This window comes from Erythrolamprus reginae, chromosome 1 (assembly GCF_031021105.1).
Source record: "Erythrolamprus reginae isolate rEryReg1 chromosome 1, rEryReg1.hap1, whole genome shotgun sequence".
NCBI classification, from domain to species: Eukaryota; Metazoa; Chordata; class Lepidosauria; order Squamata; family Dipsadidae; genus Erythrolamprus; species Erythrolamprus reginae.
In genome coordinates, this window is record NC_091950.1 from 186,408,431 (window position 1) to 186,433,877 (window position 25,447).

Here is a 25,447-nt window from a genome sequence, read left to right on the forward strand (position 1 = left end):
GGTAAATCCACACTAACTGAATTTAAACATGCCTGGGATAAACATATATCCATCCTAAGATAAAAATACAGGAAATAGTATAAGGGCAGAGTAGATGGACCATGAGGTCTTTTTCTGCCGTCAGTCTTCTATGTTTCTATGCTTCTATAACCTGTCCCCAGAAATAGGAAAACAGTGGTGGAAATTTTAAAGAGATAAAATGGATTAATGCACCCAATTTTACTATTAAATCTTCCAATCCTTGCCCCACTTCTTCAGTGTAAACGAAGATATTTAAAAATGGGTTTCAAATACTCCAGTATGCCTAAACCCAAGAAGAAATACAAAAATATTTTCCTATCAAAGGATAATGACTGGAAATAATGAGAACATATTGCCCTATGCTAGTTATAAAAATAACAATATATCTTTTAGTCCAGTTTGATGGTCAACCAGTGCAAGTAAAAAAGAAATCTTATGTATATGAATAATGTTATATCTATGTATATTACAAACAAACAAATAAATAAATAACCCAATCCAATCATACAACCGAAAGTTGGCAAATGGATCATTTCCAGCCTCCAGAGGATCTCCGGTAGGGGAGAGCGGCTGTTTTCACCTTTCCCAGGCTCCTAGAAAGGCTCTGGAGTTTGGGGAGAGCAGAAATCGGGCCTTTCCCACCCAGTCTGGAGGCTGAAAACAAGCTGCTTCCCTAGTGGGCCCAGAAGACTCGAAAATCAGCTGGCTGGCACGCACATGCACACTGGACCTGAGCTTATGTGCCCACTGACATGGCTCCACATGCCACTTGCGGTACGCATGCCATATGTTCATCATCATGGCTCTATGTAAAATAAAAATTGGTCAAATCCTTCTCTGTGGCTTATAATAATGGTATCATATAATGACTAAATATGGTAATTCTTGACCCACGGTTCATACTTTATAAAAATAATACCCATACTTTTTATAGAATTGAATATATTTTTCCACACAATTTTCTATTTCTAAATCTGTTTTCCTTGCAGGTAGAACAGCAGCCACATTATGAGGATAACATTTATATGTATCTCTATTTTGTCATCTTTATTATCTTTGGATCCTTCTTCACTTTGAATTTATTTATTGGTGTCATCATAGATAACTTTAATCAGCAAAAAAAGAAGATAAGTATTCTATCACGGTGATTTCTGCAGCCTATCAAAGGTTTTATTTTAACAAAAACGTGCTTTGTGTAATTTTTCTGATTTTTCTTTCTTTCAAATATCAATTATTATTTCAAGTTGTACAACCTAAAATAAGTTGTAAACATTAATTGCCAAGAAGCATATGGTAAGTTGAAACCAATAGATGAAATGATAGGTTCCCACCATGAGTTAGTTTTAAAGGTGGGAGATACAAACAATTGCATTATAAAATAATGCACTACTTCATATAAATATGCATGAAGATCTCATAAACCTAAATGATAAATAGTTACTCTTGGTAATGAAAAAACAACAAAAGATGAACATTTCTGGAAGTCATTTGGGATATGATCTTTTTCCATAATTATCTTTTTTATAATGTTTTTCATTTTTCAATATGGGCTTTGGGTTTTGGTTTGGTTTGGTTTTTTACCTGTTGAAAAATATTTCTTTTTCAATTGTTAATTTGTTTATTCCTTAACCTGGATGTTTTACTATTTTTGAGTTTTTATCCAACTATGAATGTTTATATTTTATGGTACAGTAATACCTCGTCTTACAAACTTAATTGGTTCCCGGAGGAGGTTCATAAGGTGAAAAGTTCGTAAGACGAAACATTGTTTCCCATAGGAAACAATGTAAAATGAATTAATGCGTGCAACAACAAAAAACGCCGCTGCCTGGCTGTCACCTTTTGAAACAGCCGGGCGCTTCTTAGCGTTCTCCCAATGCCGAACCCAGAAGTTCGGCAAAAGTTTGGGTTCGGGTGGCCACCGAGAAGCCCCGCCACCCGGCTGTCACCTTTTGAAACAGCCGGGGGGCTTCTCGGCGTCCTCCCGAACGCTGAACCCGGAAGTTCGGCAAAAGTTCGGGGTCGGCGTTCAGGTTCAGGAGGATGCTGAGAAGCCCCGCCGCCCGTCTGTTAGCTTTTTAAAAGAGCCGCGGAGCTGTCGGGCCGGTCGGGAGGCTGGAAAGGAGGTGGGGAATCCCAATAGGGCCGGCAGGGCTTCTCAGCAGCCTCCCAAACGCCGAACCCAGAAGTTCGGCAAAAGTTCGGGTTTGGCGTTTGGGTTCGGGAGGACGCCGAGAAGCCCCCCCCCCGGCTGTTTCAAAAGGTGACAGCCGGGCGGCTGGGCTTCTCGGCAGCCACCCGAACTTTTGCCGAACTTCCGGGTTCGGCGTTCGGGCTGCAGGTTCGTAAGACGGAAAAAGTTCAGAAGAAGAGGCAAAAAATTACCAAACCCCAGGTTTGTATCTTGAATTGTTCGTATGGCGAGGGGTTCGTATCACGAGGTACCACTGTATTTCATTTTGATGTAACATACAGGAAATTTAGACAAAAAATTAATGCATGATGATAATGACAGTGACAGAAATGATGATAGCAGTGCTGAGAGACTACTGTAGCAACGATCCTTTTTTCAATCTGCTGTAACTTAGCTGAGATTAAATCCCTGACTTTAGTTGAATTATGGAGGAAGGATGCACTGTTCTCTAGCCATTAGAGAGCCATCCAAGGGTGAAATCCAGCAAGTTCTGACAGGTTCTGGAGAACCAGTAGCGGAAATTTTGAGTCGTTCAGAGAACCACTAAATACCACCTCTGGCTGGTCCCAGTGGAGTGGGGATGGAGATTTTTGCAGTGTCCTTCCCCTGCCACGCTCACCAAGCTACGCCCACAGAACCAATAGTAAAAAAAATCGGATTTCACCACTGGTGCCACCTCTAATGAAGAGAAGGGCAAAAGAGTGGATGAGCTTCCAGATGGAAACTCTGCGGACTTGTACACACATGCATACAACATCAACACTCGTACAAAGGAGCAGAGCTTGTATTTGGGGTTGCTTCCACCATTTGCCCTTTCCCCACTTGCATGGTTTTTACTTTATTAATAGGCAGCCCAAGGAAAGAGATTGCCCATCAAATAAAAGTCGATACTATATATAGAAAAAACCTGGTTGTAACTAGTTTTCATTTCTCCTTTTTACTTTGGAGGTCAAGACATCTTTATGACAGAAGAACAGAAAAAATATTATAATGCAATGAAAAAACTGGGCTCCAAGAAACCACAGAAACCTATTCCCAGGCCAGCAGTAAGTGTTATGTGTGTGGGGGGATATTTTTCATCGTTCTCACTGTTTTTCAAAATGCGTACTAGAGTTGGAAAACAATTTACATCTTATAATTCCCCCAAAATCTTTTAAAACTAGTAACCGAGAAAGGGGTCAGTTCAGAAAGAAATTTATACCTTCTAAAAATTAATGTTTTTATGAATAAAGTTAGTTAAGTAACTGAGATGGGCAACGGATGACATTATATTGTTATTTTCCATTTTGGAGAGTTGCTTCTTCTTTTCCTAAACTATGCTAGAGCTATTTAGGGATTATTCCAGCAGTCCCCAACCTTTTTGGTTGTATGGACCAGTGACGGTGGCTCAGGGCAGCAGGCGGGAGAGGACAGGTTTGCACGTTCAAACTAATCCCACGCATGCGCAAATGAAACTTTGCATGCTTGTGCCGCCTGTTCCTAACAGGCCATGACCCAGCAGCAGACTGCGGTTTGGGGGTTGGAGACCCCTGGATTATTCTACAGTTTTCAATGATTTCTAGATGAGATATGTTGGGGAAAAAAATATATTACAAATTTTCAATACTGTAATTATGCCACCATAATTATTCAGTATAATCGGAAGAGCTCTGAGGGCTATGTTCCTTATATTTAAATGAGTTTGGGGCTGACCAAACCATTGCAGCAGAGGCAGAGTAACGACACGGACACAAGAGCTGGATTTAAAATGGGTCATTTTTTTAAATTAAATTTGCATAGTTTATTCATTAAATTAGCATAAATTTAAATAAACCCTAACAAGGACCCGCATGGTCAAACAATTACTTCTGGGGCGGAAAATGACATCAGAAAAACTTCTGGGGCAACTTATGGGCGTAGCTCCATGCTGATCCAGGTGAAGGGCCCCGCCCTCACCTGGATCTCTGCCATGCACCTGCATGTGGGAGTTCTCGCCGTCTAAACCCCTACAAGGGGATAGAAATGGGCGGGACCCAAAGACGGGTTCCCCCCAAATGGTCAGATCGAGCTAACGGCACCATGACCTTTGGAGAGAACCTGTCAATCATCCCCAAAGATGCCCAACGGAGAACACGCAGTTGCTAAACACCACCCAGTTTTCCGCCCCTATCCTGCCTACGAAAATGACCAAAGGTAAGCCAATTAGCCTAAACAGGGGGGCAAAGCACCACCTAACCGCCTATCCATCACCGCAGTGTGGAATAGGTGAAAAAACGGTCGCAGTAAATACCGAGACCGCCAAAAATTCCTATTCGGCCCCCCTAAGGGCGACCCATGGTGGCACACTGAAAGATAGGGAGGGCGGGTGGGTGTTCACTGCTCATCGTCGTCGGGGCGAAAAGGAGGCCCAAAGCCTGCGCAGCCCCTTTTATAGGGCTAGCAGGCTCCGCCCCCGACGATGTCATCAGCAATAGCCGATGCTACCCAAAATGGCCGGGATCTCACGAGATTTCGCGAGATCCCGGCTTCCCAAGATGGCAGCTGCGCCGAGGGCCATGTCTCCCTGGCCCTGCAGCAAATCTGGGCCAGGGAGTGAAGTCACTGGCCAGGCAATCTAGCATTAACATATCTAAACAGGGTTACAGCAGTAATTGTTGTTATTCCTATCTCAGGTATTCAATGAGTCTGTAAAATCCTATAGGAAAACTATTAATGGATTTGATTCATAACGCTTCATATTTCATAACTTCATGCTTATGCAGTGTTAACTGACTTTCTGGGAACATAGTGGTATTCTTTTCTTATTTGCACCGTCTGTCTATGCAGTTTGACTAGTATACTGTAGAATGGGTTCATAGAAGTTTTAGATGATAATTATATAGATTACAATTGTCTATAACTGATTATGAGATACATGAATAATCCTTATTTGTTTTGACTACAGAACAAATTTCAAGGCATGGTTTTCGATTTTGTAACAAAACAAGCCTTTGACATTAGCATCATGATTCTTATCTGCCTTAACATGGTTACCATGATGGTAGAAACTGATGACCAAACTGATGCAATGGAAACTATTTTGTATCGAATTAATTTTATCTTCATTGTCCTTTTCACTGGAGAATGTGTCTTGAAACTGATTTCACTCCGCTATTATTATTTTACAATCGGCTGGAATATTTTCGATTTTGTGGTTGTCATCTTATCTATTGTAGGTAAGAAAATTTTATTTGCAGTAAAAGATGTAATATATTATAGACAAAAACAATGAGAAATTAACAGATGATTTTAATATTTTAAATAGATTAGATTAGATTTATTGGATTTATATGCCAATTTAGATTTCATTTTTTATGTTTTCCTACAAGATTGTAATTACATTCTAATTAAAGTTTTAAATCTGTATTTCAGATTAATAAGCATTTAATGTTTGTTTATAGGTATGTTCCTCGCAGAGATTATTGAGAAATATTTTGTGTCCCCCACCTTGTTCCGAGTAATCCGACTTGCCCGAATAGGTCGAATCCTGCGTCTAATCAAGGGGGCAAAAGGAATCCGCACTCTGCTTTTTGCCTTGATGATGTCTCTCCCTGCCTTGTTCAACATTGGTCTCCTCCTTTTCCTGGTCATGTTCATCTACGCCATATTTGGAATGTCCAACTTTGCCTACGTGAAAAGAGAAGAAGGTATTGATGACTTGTTCAATTTTGAAACTTTTGGCAACAGCATGATCTGCCTCTTTATGATCACCACCTCTGCTGGCTGGGATGGCTTGCTAGCACCCATCCTGAACAGTGGGCGTCCAGATTGTGACCCTGAGATAGACCATCCAGGTAGCTCAGTCAAGGGAGACTGTGGCAATCCTTCAGTTGGGATTTTCTTCTTTGTCAGCTACATTATCATCTCATTTTTAGTTGTAGTCAATATGTACATTGCTGTCATTTTGGAGAACTTCAGCGTGGCTACTGAAGAAAGTGCTGAACCTCTGAGCGAGGATGATTTTGAGATGTTCTATGAAGTCTGGGAAAAGTTTGATCCAGATGCAACCCAATTCATAGAATTTGCCAAACTCTCTGATTTTGCAGCCTCTTTGGATCCTCCTCTTCTAATACCAAAACCAAACAAAGTTCAACTTATTGCAATGGACCTGCCCATGGTGAGTGGAGATAGAATTCACTGCCTCGACATCTTATTTGCTTTCACCAAACGTGTCTTGGGTGAAAGTGATGAAATGGATGCCCTCCGTATTCAAATGGAAGATCGGTTTATGGCAGCCAACCCTTCAAAAGCCTCTTATGAACCAATTACCACCACGTTGAAACGAAAACAAGAGGAAGTATCTGCTCTTATTATCCAGCGAGCCTTTAGGAGATACCTCTTAAGGCTAAAAGTTAAAAAAGTTTCCTACTTGTTTAATAAAGATAGAATTAAAGAAGGCAACGACACAGTTATCAAAGACGATATGATCATTGATAAGCTAAATGAGAATTCTACCCCTGAAAAAAACGATATGACCCCCTCCACCACCTCTCCGCCTTCTTATGATAGCGTTACAAAGCCCGACAAAGATAAATACGAGAAAGACAAATCAGAAAAAGAAGATAGAGGTAAAGATGTCAGGGACTGTAAAAAATGAGCAAAATGAATTATTCCTATATGACAAATTGTTTACAGCTTGAGAAAGTAAAGTATTATTTCAAAAGGACTCCTGTAGGAGGTTTATGCCAAACTGACTGTTTTTGCACTTAAACAGACATACACACACATAAAAATATCTATAAATAAATAATTATATATATATATTGTATGTATATATATGTACATATATATATATACATACAAATGTTAGCTTATATACTTAAGGTCAGTGCCTATTGACAAGATAGTGACCCCTTGTCAATTCAAATGCTGCTCTGTAAAACAGGATAGCACTTTTGACAGGCGTCTCCTGTTGGCATTCCCGGCTGACACTGCTGAAGGGGAAAGCAAAATGGCTATCCAGACTGTAGGGATGAGTAAAAGAGGTGCAAACCTAGAATTGACCTGTGTTGATCATAAAACACTCAGAAACAATAATTGTATCCACTGTTTGCATTCCAACTACCACACGTTTGCCATATTTTTACAAAAAACCCATGTTGGTGAAGTTGTCCTTTTTTTAAATCCACAGGTTGTTTACTATTATATGTGACTATTTTTGTAAATGGGTTTTCTGTTGTGGGGGCGGGGAGGGGGATTCCTGGGTCAAGGGGGGAAATAGGAGGACCAGCAGTCCTGTCTTGCTTCTCTTGTAATGTATAGGCAGAAGTGACTTGCATGAAGGCATGCTGCACTTGTAGACCACGCATGGAAACAAAGTAGGACTTCTTTGCACAAGAGTTTCACAGACCTCTGTGCTTCAGGATGGCTCCAGATTCCAAGGTGCTTAAAAATAATATAGATCTTTATGTCTCATCCTGATAATTCTTATGTGCCTGTAAGTCTCATAAAATCAACAGTTGTTCAACTCATGTTTTTCCTCCCCACTCCTTCCCCTCACCTCCTCTTCGAAATGATTCCATTATGAAGGTGACACGAACATTGACTATAGTGCACACCCACGCATAGATACTCGATCATCATTCTTACTGAGTTCAGGGGTCATACTTTAGAAAAGGAACATATATAAATTGTACTCCTTATTGTAAAATTGGGTGGAGATATGGGAAGAATCGTCTTAAGAATCCCGGAGCATCCCTTACATTAATCTGGAGCAGGGGACGGGGAAGTTGGGACATCTGTAAGTTAGTTTTTACTTTCTCCTACAGTATTGTTTAGCCATCTTCTGCTCTCTGCAAGGTTGACATTGTATGTGTCAATGAGATAAAGCTGTCTATGTAAATAGTTACTTTAAATCCTGTGGTGCATGTTTGAGCAAAGGAATAATGACCTGTGCACAATATTTATTGCATCAAATATGTACCACAATAAGTGTAGTTCGCAAACCTTGAACAGGAAAATAATGATGTATTCTGTACCATTATAAGTAGTTTGGAGGCTTTCACTGATGCATGTTGTTTATCTTGCCTTCGCTACTGTATTTTTCTTGGATTTGTTCAGAAATCTAATATGGGAAGCCATATGTTGGTGGTAAAAGTGAAACAAAATTGTTCAATCAGACATCATTCCTCATTTCATCAAGCAATAGTTTGCAGCTAGTGGGGTGGGTGGGGGTTGGAAGGGAGGGAGGGAGGGAGGGAAGCTTTTTGCTCTGCCCTGACTTCTTTTATTCTTCTCTGGAATTTTATGTGAGTATTATACAGTGCGTAGCCAGCTGTACACTTCATATTGCAAACAGTATAATCCGTTCAGAATAACTGGTTAAACATTTTCTAAGGAAAAATATAAATAGTGTACAAATTTCATTCAGTTTTATTTTTCAGCATTTTGTACATAAACGACAACACTGTTTTTTAGGTCGATGTCACAGAAGGTCCTTTAATTCATAGCACTTTTTAATTGAAGAATTTCACAAAGTGGAAAAATACCGAAAGAAGGGTATGGGGAGAATGTTAGGTTTCTGGGTTGCTTTTTTTTTAATTAGTACTGTATTTTTGCACACATCCTAATGTGATTTTTTCCAGACTGAGTCCAAAATGCACCTGCTTCCAAATAGCTATAACGTGTAATTGAAATGTGGTGGGAAAGATTTGTTTGAAATTCTAGCACTGCCTGCATCAGCAGTTAGTCTTATTATTCAACATCCTTAATCTTTTCCAGTGTTTGTTTACATAGACTATTATTCTTCTTATTGATTCATGCTGCACTAGAAGTCTTTTAAATATTATACGCAATTTCACGATTATTATTCCCCACCCTCACCCTGCCCACAAAATTAAGTAGCTAACTTGTATATCTGATCCCATCAGGACATTTTTTTTGTATTCCATCCTCAAAGAAAAATTAAATGTTAATTCCTCCTTTTACTGAAACTGTTGACTTTGTGTCTTGGTGAACTGCATGCAGGGAAAATGCTATTACCATAAAGAACGGTAAGCCACACTACAGTTGAGCCAAAAGAATAAAGACTTCTTTTTTTATTTTATTTTATTTCATGATTCTGTCATTTTTTATGTGCTTTCTGGCCTTAAATATGTGCTCAAAAATTGAATAAAAATAAACACAAATTGATGTTTCAATCGTAAATAAATTTCCGGGAGCTTGTAGCATATTGGTCAGTGGATTGAGCCTGAACATGAATCCACTTCTCAGCCATAAAGCATAGAATAACTTACTATACTGCCATCAATTTCAAAATAGTAGTACGTTTGAGAACAGGTTAGTTTCACTTTTGAAAAAATTAGATGTTTCTTTCCAGGTTGGATCATACATATAGACCACATTCTAATGTTTCATCACTTGACTTAATGACTTTGGAAGGGATTCATAAATTGATTTCATTGGGATGGACTCTGTCGGCAGTACTATGAAAGTCCTAGCCACATAATTTGGTGATTTATCTGTATGTTATAACATTATTGACCACTTCAGCTGAAAAGCTACCCAAACCATAAGATGAATAAAGAAGAACAAAATTCCTGTCAGCAGCTGACTAAAGCAGGGGGAAAGGCGAGGAAGGAAGACCAACATATATCACACTGCAATTCTTAAAAGGATCAGTCAGCAATAAGAAGATCAAAATTCAGAAAGAAGATCAAAATTCTTTCTGCTGGTCTTCCTCTACAATACAACCAGGCTAGGGCTGCCAAAACACTGTTGGCATGGCTTATTTTGTGGGCGTGGCTTGCTGGTCATGTGACCAGGGTAGGAGTGGCTTGCTGACCAGGGGACGGCTCAACGGTCATGTGACCGGGTAGGAATGGCTTGCCGGCCATGTGACCTGGTGGGGGTGGCTTGCAAGTCATGTGACTGATTACTGGCGGGTGGTATAGTATGAGGTGCCTTTGGTGAGGTTGCCCTTCTGCCCCTTTGCTCTTCTAAGCATACTGCTGAGAAAAACAATGCTCCATCCTTTGATGCTGCCTGGATGTATTTAGTCCTCATTCATGAGTCTGTATACCAAATATCCTCTGAAATTCTGCCCTCCTAGAAATTTAAAAGATAATTCTGCACACACTCACAGATTCAAAGGCTGGGCTCCTCCATTAGCCGATACCTCATCACATGTGTACAATTATTTTTCTATGTGAAATAGTAATGGACTAAAAAACCTTTCACATGATAGTAATTATTTTTTATGTATAGAGACCGCATTCATATTTTCTTATTCCAGCTAGTATCTTGATTCATTTAATACTAATTAATTAAAACAAGTCTTGCAAGACAGTTTTGATTGGGTATGTGCCTTAATAGATTCTGAAATTGCTATGGACATGATCTATTCTGACTTCAGCAAAGCATTTTCACAGCTACCCCAGGGCATACTGATTAGCAATCTATTTAATATAGGTAGGATGACATGATAATTAAGAGCCTAATTCCTCGAAAGTCATATTTGAATGCTCATTAGCAGATGAAAAGGATCTCAAGATATCATCCAACAAATATGGTCCTGGGTCCTCTACCCATTATATATAGCAATAGCACTTAGATACCACTCCACAGTGCTTTATAGCACTCACTGAGCAATTTGCAAATGTCAGTATATTGCCCCCAACAATCTGGGTCCTCATTTTACCAACCTTGGAAGGATAGAAGGTTGAATCAACTTTGAACCAGTCAGGATTGAACTCCTGGGTGTGGGATTCATTAATGATAAAGAATGGAGGGAATGTTTAGCACAGGGGTGTCCAACTAGATTTCTTTGAGGGCAAGATCAGTTCTCCGCGGGCCGGCCAGGGGGAGATGGAATAGATGCCTCCTGCAGCATCCTGATGGCCAAAATGGGGCACAGGCGCCCCTGAACCCCATTTTGGCTGGCATAGTTCTGCAAGAGGCTGGCCAAGCTGAAAATGGCACTGGGGAGTCATGTGGCCTCATGTCCCATTTTACTTAGAAACATAGAAGACTGACGGCAGAAAAAGACCTAATTGTCCATCTAGTCTGCCCTTATACTGTTTCCTATATTTTATCTTAGGATGGGTATATATTTATCCCAGGTATGTTTACATTCAGTTACTGTGGATTTACCAACCACGTCTGCTGGAAGTTTGTTCCAAGCATCTACTATTTTTCTTTCATTAAAATATATTCTCACGTTATTTCTAATCTTTCCCCCAACTAACCTCAGATTGTGCCCCCTTGTTTTTGTGTTCACTTCCCTATTAAAATCTCTTCTCTCCTTTAACATATTTAAATGTTTCGATCATACCCCCCTTTTCCTTTCTGTCCTCCAGAGTATACAGATTGAGTTCATTAAGTCTATCCTGATAGGTTTTATGCTTAAGACCTTCCACCATTTTTGTAGCCCGTCTTTGGACCTGTTCAATTTTATCAATATCTTTTTGTAGGTGAGGTCTCCAGAACTGAACACAGTATCCAAATGTGGTCTCACCAGTGCTCTATACAGCGGGATCACAATCTCCCTCTTCCTGCTTGTTATACCTCCAGCTATTTTGGCTGACAGAGTGCTGCAGGAGACCATCCAGGCTGAAAATGGGGCACAGGGGGGGCATGCATGGCCTCCCTCACCCTGTTTTGGCTGCCAGAGGCACCACAAGCCAGTCCTTTGCTATTTCCAGGCTGGCCCCACAGGCCAGATTTAAGCACCCCAGGCGCCTTGAGTTTGACGCCACTGGTTTAGCAAGTCTGCAATTGGTACAGAAGTGGATGGGATTAACAGAAGAAAAAAAATCTTGAATGTTTAGAAAAATAGTAATGAAGTGCAATGAAGAGTATTCCAAAGGGTTTTATTTAGTGAACAAAAATAAATGAATAAATTAATAGTTCTTATAGAAGAACTATTAATGCAATGTAGCCACAAGTTTGCAACTTATATTTAATACATATTAGTTTCAAATACCATAATTTAAATAAAAACACATGACATTGCCCATTCCCTTAACCATTCTATCAGGTAGCAAGGTTATCTAAACATCCATATTATCTAAACACCCATAAAAATCCAAAGGTACTTTTTCAATAGGCAACTGGACTTTCTTTGTTTTTCCTTCCGAGATGTTTTGATTTTCAGAAGAAGAGAACTGAGGAAGCTTCTTGGATGAGAAATAAAACACTTCAACAAAAAACCAAGTCCAGTTGCCTTTTGGGGTGGGGAAAGCCTTTAGGACAAGCATCAACTAGATCAGGGGTCTCCAACCGCCGGTCCGCGGACCGGGACCGGGCCGTTGGGGGTTTTCAGCCGGTCCGCGGCGCCAGGGCCCCCTCGGCCTTTCCGCGCTGCCCACCGCCCGCCCGATTTGCCCCCTCTGCTCCTCTGCCACCTCCTGCCTTTCACCGCAGCTCCTCCCGCACCCGGAACGCACGCCCTGCCCGCCTCACATTTGCCGAGAGGACTTTCGCCCCGGGCTCTCAGCAAGGGGGCTGCATGAGAGGCGGGGCCGGCGGAAGGTGATATTCAATGTCGGGGGCGCACGGGCGGTTTTGCGCGCGCTCCCTATCTCCCTGCTAGCCCACTCGGAATACTGTATTCAAAATAAGAAAAGCCTTCGCCGGCAAAGGCTTTTCTTATTTTGAATACGTATTCCGAGTGGGCTAGCAGGGAGATAGGGAGCGCGCGCAAAACCGCCCGTGCGCCCCCGACATTGAATATCACCTTCCGCCGGCCCCGCCTCTCATGCAAACCCCCTTGCTGAGAGCCCGGGGCGAAAGTCCTCTCGGCAAATGTGAGGCGGGCAGGGCGTGCGCGCGTCACCGCTGAGAAGAACGGAGAGAGAACGAGAGTGAGTGAAAGCAACAGACAGCAAGATAGAGAGAAAGTGAGAAAGAGAGAGTGAGAGAAAGGGGGGGAGAGAAAGAGATAGCAAGAGAGAGAGAACAAGAGAGAGAAAGCGTGAGAAACAAAACAAGAGAGAAAGAGTGAGAGAGAGAAAGCAAAAGAGACAGAAAGAAAACAAGAGAGAGAAAGTGAGAAGAAGAGAGAGAAAGAGGGGGAGAGAGAGAGAAAGAGAGGGGGGAGAGAGAGAAAGAGGGAGAAAGAGGGAAAGGGGGGAGAGATAGCAAGAGAGGGAGAGGGAAAGAGAGAGGGAAAGGGGGAGAGAGGGGGGAGAGAAAGAGGAGATAAAGGAAGAGGAGAGAGAGAAAGGAAGAGAAAGAAAGAAAGAGGGATAGAAAGAGAGAGAGAGTGAGAGATGCTCAGTGAGCCTTTCTTTGAAGTTGCCTTTCTTTCTTTCTCTTTCTTTCTTTCTTGCTCTTTTTCTTTCTCTCTTTTACCTTTCCTTCCTCTATTTCTTTTCTTTCTCCTTCCTACCTTCTTCCCTTCCTCCCTCCAGTCCTTCCTCTCTTACTCTCCCCTTTCATAAGTTTCCTTGCTTCCTTCCTCTGTTCCTGTCCCTTCCCTCTTTCCTTCTTTCTTCCTTCCTTCCTTCCTTTCCTCCTTTCCTTTCCTCCCTCCATTTCTTGCTTTCCTTTTCCTTCCTCCCTTCTTTCCTCCCTCATTCCCTTCTTTCACTCCTTCCTCTCTTACTCTCCCCTTTCACACCTTTCTTTGCTTCTTTGCACCCTTCTTCTGTTCCTGTACCTTCCCTCTTTCCTTCCTTCCTTCCCACCCTCCGTCCATTCATTCACCCATTCCTCTCTTGATCGCCCCTTTTATGGCGCCGCTGACAGCTAGCTCCTCCCCCCCCCCCCACCGGGTCATGGAAAACTGGTCTAGCTGAAAGCCGGTCCCTGGTGCAAAAAAGGTTGGGGACCTCTGAACTAGATGACTGAGAATCTCCATAGACATCCATAAAAATGTTAACAGCTCTCTTGAAGTAAACTTCTTGTGACTTAATGGATACATCCATATAGTTTTCCCTGCTAAAATACATTCTGGGATTTCCCCTCTCAAATTCACAGTTCTAATCAATAGCTTAATAATAGCCGCGTACTAATCAGGTGTGACCTTGCTTAGCTTCCCAACATGATTGACCAGTTGCTGCTTTTTGAAGTATACCATTACCTGGCAACAATAATGGGCAGCCAAAAATTTTATGGCCACACTGTGGGTGTGGCTTATTTTGTGGGTGTGGCTTAATGGTAATATCACTGGGTAGGAGTGGCTTGTCGTCCATGTGATTAGGTGGGATGGGCTTGAACGATCATCATTGTTCAAGTGAACTGTTAAGACCTCGACTTATAACCTTACCAATGTTGCTCGCTGGCGTGACAATTTGCTTCGCGTTTCCCGCGCTCTCCTTCCTGGGTCACCCCCTGCCTCAGGCTGGCTAGCTAGGTGAATGGGTGCTGCCAGAAGCATAAATGCTGCCAGTGCCGCTTCCACCCACGACTTCTGCTTGCACCTCAGGTGGGAGGTGGCTGCGTGAGGCTGGAGGGGAGCGGGACAGGAGAGAGGGAAGCTCGTCCGAGGCCAGGAAGGAGGAAAGAGGAAAAAAGCGGAGACGCAGCAGCAGGGGGGAAAAGGAGAGCTGAGCTGAGACCAGTAATCCATGAAGTGACAGCCGGAGATCAGCTGGAGCTGCACATGCATCTTCATTTCTGCCGATGGAACTGCGTTCCACCCCGTCCTGCCTGCTGCCCACCCGTGCCTGGTTACCATTATCCACAGTTTGAGGACTAAAATATCTGACCGGTGGTATAAAAATAGCATACTCAAAATGTTAGCCTATCATTTTTCTGAGTTAGCTTCCAAATGATAGAGGTTTTTTGACAGGCCACCTCCTCTGACTCTTAAAAATGTATATGGTTTATTCCATATTTAGGTGGAATACATTAACTGCTTCCTACCTGTATGTGTTGTTATAGCCACAAAAAGCAAAAAAGCCTCTCTCTTTTTTCTGGCTTTGTCAGTGATAGAATTTGATTTTTCAGCCATACCATTAAAAGTTACATGTTGTTTTTATCCATCACTAATAAAATCCTGAGAGAAATGTCGCATTTCTCATGCAGAAATAAATTTAAACACATTTTCTACTGAGTTTCCTCCCTGAGAAACTGCTTTGCAAAAATTAGCCAGGCATTTCTGTTCTGAGAAATATAGGCAACATTAATAGCAAACCCATTGCATTCTAACTTTGTGATATGATCACTGACTTTTGCAGTTCCTATGGTAACCATAATTTCTGATCAACCGGGTCATGTAATATTCTTTTCTTTGCAAAAAAAAAAAAAGTTGGCACATGCCGGCAGAACAGTTGATAGAAAAATTAGGAAGGAGACTGCAATTTTCTGTTATTAATTACAGCAATTTAAATATTGAGCTATGTTTCTTTTTCAAAACAGGTTCACAAGTACCACAGCATATTTCAAGTAAGGATTGCAGTTAGTTACTCAAACCTTCAAATAATTCAGAAATAATGTGACGGTGATACTGTATATCCAAATTCAACTTCAGTACAGCTGAAGCTTAACTATTCCCAAATTTTTCCTCTGCATTTTTAGTGGACTTCAAAAATTCAGGTCAAATACAGTGGTACCTCGAGATACGAGTTTAATTCGTTCCGGACCTGGGCTCTTAAGTCGAGCAGCTCTTATCTCGAACAACTTTTCCCCATAGGAATTAATGTAAATAATTTTAATTGGTTCCAGCCCACAAAAAACTCACAAAGTTAGTCTAAATTATGCAGAAAGACATGTTTTTAATGAAGAAATGTACATGTACATATAAATGAATAATGAAATTTCTTTCACTTAACTTGTAAACTTTCTTAAACTTTTAAATTTACATATGTTCAACTTCTCTGCCACCCAATCCTGTAGGACAGAGGTCCCCAACCCTTTTTGCACCAGGGACCGGCTTTAAGCGATCAAGAGAGGAATGGGTGAATGAATGGACGGAGGGTGGGAAGGAAGGAAAGAGGGAAGGGACAGGAACAGAGGAAGGAAGCAAGGAAACTTATGAAAGGGGAGAGTAAGAGAGGAATGAGTGAAGGGAGGGAGGGAGGGAAGAAGGTGGGAAGGAGAAAGAAAAGAAGAAATAGAGGAAGGGAAGGTAAAAGAGAGAAAGAAAAAGAGCAAGAAAGAAAGAAAGAAAGAAAGAAAGAAAGGGGGAAGGGACAGGAACAGAGGAAGGAAGCAAGGAAACTTATGAAAGGGGAGAGTAAGAGAGGAATGAGTGAAGGGAGGGAGGGAGGGAAGAAGGTGGGAAGGAGAAAGAAAAGAAGAAATAGAGGAAGGGAAGGTAAAAGAGAGAAAGAAAAAGAGCAAGAAAGAAAGCTGCAAGCACCCCCCCCCCGAGCCCCCCAGGCCGGCTGCAACCTTTTAAAACACGTGTGCCGCTTCGCAGCTGTCTCCTGAAGCCGAACGCGGAAGTTAGCGTTTGGCTTCAGGAGACAGCTCCTTGGCGCTTGTATCTCGAATTTGGGCTTGTAAGTAGAGCAAAAATATCTCTCCCCTCCCAGCTCTTATCTCGAGTTGCTCTTAAGTAGAGCAGCTCTTATGTCGGGGTTCCACTGTACTACTAAAAAGGTCACTGTACTCATTTGTGTTGAAGCTAAAATGAAATAAGACTACTGTGGCACAATAAAGATGAGTGAAGGTCTGATGAAGTCATATTTAATATTCGTTTTGGCTCAAGTCATCATTTGAAGGACTAGCAAGTGATGCATTGGATATCACTACGGAGAGGGGCGGCATACAGATCTAATAAATAATACCGTGTTTCCCCGAAAGTAAGACAGTGTCTTACTTTCTTTTTACCCCCAAAAGCCCCACTACGTCTTACTTTCGGGGTATGTCTTACACTAGAAAAAAATTGAAAGGGTCGCGTTCCCGAAGGCATCTCCCCAGAGTCCAGAAGGGCAGCCGCGGGACAGGAGCCTCGTGAGCCCTTTTCCAAGTTCAACCTCAGGGCTCCAAGCGGCGTGCACGCGTGGAGCCACAGACGCGTGTCAGGGAAGCGTGTGTCTGGAGGGGAGGAGCCGCTCTGCGCAATTGGGCAGCCCCGCCTGCCTGCTGGAAAGGAGGCGGGCGAAGGAGGGCGCAGCTCCGGCCGCTCGCCTCGGAGCCGGTCGGCCTCGCTGGCCGCTTGCAGCCGAGCCTCGGCAGGACTCGGTTGCTGGGACGAGCGCCTTTGCTGCAAGCCGCCGCCCGCTCGGCTCGCTTCGGACCAAGCCGGGGAAGAGGCAGTGGCGCCGCGGCGAGGCGAAGGCGAGGGGCGCGCGGGGAGCTTGGAAGCGACGTCATCGGGCTCCCCCCCCGGCAATACCCCTGTGTTTCCCCAAAAGTAAGACATATGTCTTACTTTCGGGGTATGGCTTATATTAGCCAACCCCCCTGAAACCCCCGATACGTCTTACAATCGGGGGTGTCTTACTATCGGGGAAACACGGTAGTAGTAATAATAATAATAATAATAATAATAATAATAATAATAATCACTGTGTCTGTTACATTATCATGCCCATGTTTTTAAGTGATCATTGGCCAATTATTTATTTTATTTTATTTTTTAAATTAGATTTGTATGCCGCCCCTCTCCGTAGACTCGGGGCGGCTAACAACAGCAATAGCACAATTCATAACAAATCTAATAATTTTAAAACATTTAAAAAACCCCATTATTAATCAGACATATATACAAACATACCATACATAAATTGTATAGGCCTGGGGGAGATATCTCAATTCCCCCATGCCTGGCGGCAAAGGTGGGTTTTAAGGAGTTTACGGAAGGCAAGGAGGGTGGGGGCAGTTCTAATCTCCGGGGGGAGCTGGTTCCAGAGAGTCGGGGTCACCACAGAGAAGGCTCTTCCCCTGGGACCCGCCAAACTACATTGTTTAGTCGACAGGACCCAGAGAAGGCCAACTTTGTGGGACCTAATCGGTCGCTGGGATTCGTGCGGCACAAGGCGGTCCCGGAGATATTCTGGTCCGATGCTATGAAGGGCTTTATAGGTCATAACCAACACTTTGAATTGTGACCAGAAATTGATTGGTAACCAATGCAGACTGCGGAGTGTTGGCATGACATGGGCATACCTAGGGAAGCCCATGATTGCTCTCGCAGCTTCATTCTGCACGATCTGAAGTTTCCGAATACTTTTCAAAGGTAACCCCAATTAGAGAGGGTTTCAGTAGTCGAATCTCAAGGTGATGAGGGCATGAGTGACTGTGAGCAGTGAGTCCCGGTCCAGATAGGGCCGCAACTGGTGCACCAGGCAAACCTGGGAAAACATCCCCCTCGCCACAGCTGAAAAAGGGTTCTCTAATGTGGGCTGTGGATCGAAGAGGATGCCCAAGTTGCAGGCCCTCTTTGAGGGGGTCAATAATCCCCCCCCCCCGAGTTATGGATGGACAGATGGGATTGTACTTGGGAGGCAGAACCCATAGCCACTCCGTCTTATCCGGGTTGAGTTTGAGTCTGTTGACACCCATCCAGACCCCAACAGCCTCCAGGCACCGGCACACCACTTCCACTGCTTCGTTGACTGGACATGGGGTGGAGATGTACAGCTGGGTATCATCTGCATATTGATGATACCTCACCCCATGCCCTTGGTTGATCTCACCCAGTTCTTCTCTGGATCAGCTGCTGGATTTTACTGCTCTGTTATGGTTTATGACTCAAATCAATTCTTCGGTTGTTCACTGTCCAATGACATCAAAGTTTTAAACTACTCCATCTCCATCCAACCATGTTTATACAGGCCATAGCTGGCACTTATGCTGCTCCCTCCCTTTCAGCTTGTTTCCTGGGACAGAGCGGTGATAGTGATGATAGCAGATCTGAGGAACTTCCTTCTCCCTCAAAAATCCTGCACAAATTCTATGAGCTATTGAAGAGCTCTTCCCTATGACCCAGTTGTGATGGCCCAGGGGGTGAAAATAACAGTGATCAAATTGTGATTTGGTGATCAAATCTAAATTGTGGCTTCTTTGCTTCCAGACAAGATTTCATGTTTTGTCAGAGAGCTTCAATTTTAAATGGAGATTAGTCTTTAGGAAACTTTTGTACTGCTGCATTGATATTACTTAAAACTGTGATACTTTTCTTTCTCTTATTTTTTAATATACATACATACACACACACACACACACACATACATATATGTGTGTGTGTGTGTGTGTGTGTGTATATGGGGTTTTTTATGTCGGATCACCCTGGTATATTGAAGGAACGTCACAGCTCCTTTTTGCCTCTAGGCCCAACCCAAGACCATTTCAAGGCAGTTAATTTATTCATAGCCGACAACTATATTCTGTATGTATCAAATGTTTTTAGCTGAAATTTTAAAACTAAGGGAGACTAGGATGGTACCATTTCGGCCTTGTTCTGGCCTCATCAGCTAGCCACACCCTTCCTTACTGGGATTCAACTGCTAATTCTCTGCCTTACAAGGCAGAGGCTGCCAGATCGAATCCCAGTAAGGAAGGGTGTGGCTAGCTGATGAGGCCAGAACAAGGCCAAAATGGTACCATCCTAGTCTCCCTTAATTTTAAAATTTCAGCTAAAAACATTTGATATATATATATGTATATATATATATATATTTTACTAATAGGATTGACTATTGTCAGCCACTCTGATAAATGTTGGCACACAGCGATTTACTTTTATATCTACTAGAGTCATTAATTATTTTAGTACAGTGTTCCCTCGATTTTCGCGGGGGATGCGTTCCGAGACCGCCCGCGAAAGTCGAATTTCTGCGAAGTAGAGATACAGAAGTAAATACACCATTTTGGCTATAGACAGTATCACAAGCCATCCCTTAACACTTTAAACCCCTAAATTACCATTTCCCATTCCCTTAACAACCATTTACTCACCATTATTACTGGTACTCACCATTGAATAAGACACCTAGTGATCCTGATATTTATAAACATAATTATTTATTAACAATAATTAATTTTTTTGTTATTTATTTGCAAAAATTATTAGTTTGGTGATGACGTATGACGTCATCGGGCGGGAAAAACTGTGGTATAGAAAAAAAACCGCGATGTATTTTTTAATTAATATTTTTTGAAAAACCGTGGTATAGGCTATCCGTGAAATTCAAACCTGCGAAAATCGAGGGAACACTGTACTACCAATACAATGATACACTAAGGTATAAATAAATATTTACAGGCAAGTCTAAAATACATTTGGACAAGAGCCTGACTATGAAATCAATCTTGGTCTAACTTCCTTTAAGGATCTTAATTTCAGTCTCAAACAACAATTTCCAGATAATTTCCAAGACAGAAGACTACTGGAAGAACTTTATTGGATTAAGCCAAAACTCCGTTCCATCATGACTTCTGTTCTCATACAGGCATTTCACATTCGTACTCACTGAGTAATCCTTAATGGATCTAAGTCCACATGGAGAGAAGTAAGCAGTGGGGTACCACAAGGCTCAGTACTCTTCAATATCTTCATAAATGACTTAGCTGAGACAATAGAAGGTGAATTTACCAAATGTACAAATGACACTAAACTGGCAGGATTAGCTAAGACCCTAGAAGATAGGCTCAAGATCCAGACAAATCTTCACAGACGAGCGCTGGGCCCTATCTAACAAAATGGAATTCAATGTAGAAAAAAGTAAAGTCCTATAGTTAGGTAAAAAAAAACCTATACATGTAAACTGGGTGAAACCAGGTTTAATAGCAGTGGCTGTAAGAGGGATCTTGGAGTCCTAGTGGACAACCAGCTAAACATGAGCCAGCAGTGTGCAGCGGCAGCCAAAAAAGCCAATGTAAATTGCATTAACAGAGGGATACAATCTAGATCAAGTGAGATACTAATACCACTCTATAAAGCTTTAGTTAGACCACACCTGGAGTATCACATCTAGTTTTGGTCGTCACACTATAAAAAAGATATTGAGACTCTAGAAAAAGTGCAGAGGAGAGCAATCAGGATGATTAGGGGACTGAAGACTAAAATGTATGGAGAGCAATTGCAGGAAGGATCAGGGGGGACATGATAGCAGTGTTCTAATTTCAGAGAGGCTGCCACAGAGGGAAGGGGGTCAAGTTAGTCTCCAAAGCACTAGAAGGACAGACAAGAAATAATGGATGGAAACTGATCAAGGAGAGATTCAACTTAAAAATAAGGAGGAACTTTCTGACAATGAGAACAATCAACCAATGGAACAGCTTGTCTTGAAAGTTGTGGGAACTTTATCACTTGAGATTTTCAAGAAGAGATTAGACTGCCATTTGTCAGAATGTAGGGTAGAGGTATGCCAAGTTGGCTCTTCTATGACATGTGGACTTCAGCTCCCAGAATTCCTGAGCTAGCATGATTGTCTCAGGAATTCTGGGAGTTGAAGTCACAAGTCATAGAAGAGCCAACATGACTTACCCCTGGTGTAGGGGGGTTGGACTAGATGACCTACAAAGTCCCTTCCTACTCTATTAATCTGTTAAAAGGTAGTTCAGTATCTACTGCAGAATTAAAATAATGCCTTGCACTTATTGTGTAAGATATATAGTAAAATATAACTACCATGGTTAACAGCCTTTAATAACATTTAAAAGACTTCAATGCTGGTGGCTACCACAACTTTTGAGAATGGATATAAACACTAGGGTGGCTCTTCTACTGGTCTTATTTTGTATTACCACCTCTGAATATATGCAGGGGAGATATAGGTAGTCCTCAGCTTACGACCACAATTTCCATTGACAAGTGAGTCAGTAGTTAAGTGGATTTTGCCCTATTTTATGAACTTTTTTTGCCATAGTTGTTAAGTGAATCACTGCAGTTGTTCAGTTAGTAACACAATCATTACATGTATCCGGCTTCTTTGTTGACTTTTCTTGTTAGTAGGCCACAAAAGGCGATCATGTGACCTCCAGGACACTGCAAGTGACACAAATATGAGCCAGTGGCCAAGCGTTTGAATTTTGATCATGTGACCAAGAAGATGCTGCAATGGCCGTTAAGTGGAAAAGTGGTCCTAAGTCATTTTTTTCCATCGCCATGGTTAACGTCGAACTAAATGTAAACTATCGTAAGTTGAGGATTCCCTGTTAGGATAGAGCAACAAACTGTCTCTTGGCTTTGCAGGATGTTTTCATGGGGATGGAAACCTGGCATAGAAACAAAGAAGATCTTGCCGTGTATTGGAGGAGAAGCAGGACAGGTAACAATGCTAATGGCAGGAATTTACCTCCTTAGAACAGTTTTGGATTCAGCCCTCTTCATATGGTTAACCTATCATAAATTCAATAAAGAGTTAAGAGCTGAGGTGGCGCAACGGGTAGAGTGCAGTACTGCAGGCCACTGAAGCTGACTGTATATCTGCAGGTCAGCAGTTCAAATCTCATCACTGGCTATAAATTGACTCAGCCTTCCATCCTTCCGAGGTGGGTGAAATGAGGACCTGGATTATGGGGGCAATATGCTGGCTCTGTTAAAAAGGGCTATTGCTAACATGTTGTAAGCCACTCTGAGTCTAAGGAGAAGGGGGGCATAAAAAAAATCAATCAAACAAACAAACAAATACACACACACATAATTTAACAACCGGCTCACCCTGAATCAAAAATGTGAGCGCTCACACGTGTGCCTTACACACATGCATGTTGCATCAAAAACATGGTGATTGTATAAGACAGGATAGAGCCGGGGCAGGTGGGTGGACCCAGCTGCTGGCCGTAACTACCAGTTCGCCCGAACCTGTCTGAACCATCTGAATCCCACCCATGCATTTAAAACTATATGCAGGTAAGCAGGCAGGCAGTAGACAGAACATTACATTGTTTTGAAAAGCAATTCTTTTTCAGTCTAAATGCTGAAAAATCCCTTTGGACCTATATCTACAACCAGATGTTTCTGTGGCATTATTCTTCCTCTCACAACGTGTGCAAATCAGGGACTCTCAGGGGAAAATAAAATGCAAATTCTCTTCATGTGTGGCAGAGAGGAAAGACATCGCTTTTAATATGGGTGTGGAAAATATTCTCTCTCCCCTACCCCATCACCACTCTCCGCAACCCTGCCTTTCAGATTGGAGACGGGAGGGGAAAACCCTTTTTCTTCTGTAAATAAAAGATTTGCTTTCCACCCAGCGACCCACTTTATTTATATATCAAATTTAGAAACCCCCCATCTCACTCACAGAGCAACTCTGGGCCGTGGCATTTATAACCAAACGCAATGCCACGTTATCATTCCCTTTTAAGGAACACCATCAGATTAGTGACACACATACACCGATTATTGCTTTACCCTGAGAGCAAATTGGCAACAGAACAAAACTGTCCTTCTTTGCAACACAGAGCAAGAGATCGAGACAGAGAGACAGAGAGAGAGAGAGAGAGATGAATTTTGATATTCATACCAAAGATGGAATCCAAAACTTTTTGGAATGAAGGCAAACATACAGGTCCCAGGACAACACTGCAGGATCCAATCTGGGTCGGTCACTGGGATCAGAAATTTTGTCTTCTGAGCTTTCAGACTCTTGCCAGAAGCCATCTTCATGGAACTTCTCTCTAGCCTTTTTTCTTATAGCGAGCTAGAGAGAAGTTCCTTGAAAATGGGCCCCAGCATCAGTCTGAAATAGAGGTGAAATGCTACTGGTTTGGCCCAATATGCGCATACAAGTAGCAATGACTACCAGTGGTTTGCAGAACCAGTAGTAAAGGGAGCGTGAGGCAACCCACCTGCCCGGAAGTCGCCATTTTCTTTTCTTTTTTTAACCCTCTGCAAGTGTGCAAAGCATTCTGAGCATGCGCAGAGGATGAAAAAGTGTGCATGCGAGTGGCACACAGATGAAAAAACATGTGTGCAAAAGTGGAGCACGCATGCACCTGAGAAGCATGCATGTCAAAACTTGTAGGAAAGGTAAACATATTGTTTGTTTGTTTGTTTGTTTGATTGTTTGTGTGTTTGTTTGACTTCTATGCCACCCAATCCTGTAGGACTCAGGGCGGCTTACAACAATATAAAACACAATAAAATACAATAATAAAAGAAGTCGATATGAATACTTAAAACATTAAACTAATAAAAACAATAAAATCCTATAATACAGCAATCCAATCAACCAAACATACATACCTATCCAATCAGCACAATTCAACCGTGACAGATGGCAGTATTTACGGTCCCCAGGCCTGCTGGTAAAGCCAGATCTTCACTGCCTTTCGGAAGAGCAGTAGGGTGGGAGCAGTACGAACATCGGTCTGAAACAGCATTCAGACCAGCAGATTTCACTGCCTGTCTGAAAGATTGGAAGACCAAACCTTTGATCAAATTGGATCCTGAATTTTTTTTTTGTTGATTTTATATATGTATCGCTTAAGAAGCGATAGACATCATGATCTCTGGAACATTTTTTAAAAAATTAAAAATTACTAAAAAACTTCATCAGAGTATAAAATCCACATTGATACTCCGACAAAATCATCAGGAGCTGATGAAAGCTTAGCAGTATTTTAGTAGTTTTAAATAAATGTTTTAAACGTTCCGGAGAGAGTGATGTCTATCACTTCTTTATCTATAACTATATCTGGAACTCACATTTTTAGGACAATAGGTAGGTAGGTAGATAGATAGATAGATGATAGATAGATAGATAGATAGATAGATGATAGATAGATAGATAGATAGATAGATAGATAGATAGATAGATAGATAGATAGATAGATAGATAGATAGATAGATGGTGTTGTGGTTAGCTCTGGTCCAGCTCCTGCCCCAAGGAATATGCAGGTGGATGTGGGGGAAACATCCACATGCCGCAGGCCTGTTTTGCTCCCAATGGGATCTGCCGACGAAGCCTCCTCTGACCAAGGAAGCGTGAGTGACAGGGAAGAGGGAGTTTGGCAGACAGCCCAGGAGGAGTTCAATCATCTGTATCATCCCTGGATTCTGAACAAGAATTAATGACACATCCACGCATGCGTAGAGTGATGCATAGGAGACAACAACTGAAGGATTATTACAAGAGAAAATGAAGCCACCTGTGGGTGGGTGGGGCTGCTGTAATTAGTGCTACAGATAAAAGTGCAGCTTGGTGTTTTAGCCTCATGGCAGTTTATCTGATTCATTGTTTCGTCAAGATCGTGATTTTTGTGCTGTTCAAGATTGTGTGTGGACTCTCTGGACTTTAGAATTGGACTCAATTTCCCAGTTATTGGGTGAGCAATTGGATTGCATTTAACCTGTGCCTTGTGTGTACCAGAAAATCCCTTTGACATTTTAAAAAGGAGCTGTTCCTGTTTTTCTGTTTATAAAAACTTTTG

General features: G+C 42.1%; 1 protein-coding gene across 1 annotated transcript in view; it reads left to right on the top strand.

Moving 5' to 3' along the window:
* The window catches only part of SCN2A (sodium voltage-gated channel alpha subunit 2), a 67,792-nt gene extending 60,962 nt beyond the window's left edge, over positions 1-6,830 (top strand). The window contains 4 exon segments of the mRNA XM_070737200.1: positions 1,011-1,148; positions 3,157-3,261; positions 5,139-5,409; positions 5,635-6,830. Of these exon segments, the coding sequence (XP_070593301.1) occupies positions 1,011-1,148; positions 3,157-3,261; positions 5,139-5,409; positions 5,635-6,830 (1,710 nt within the window).
* The last annotated feature ends 18,617 nt before the right edge of the window (positions 6,831-25,447 follow it).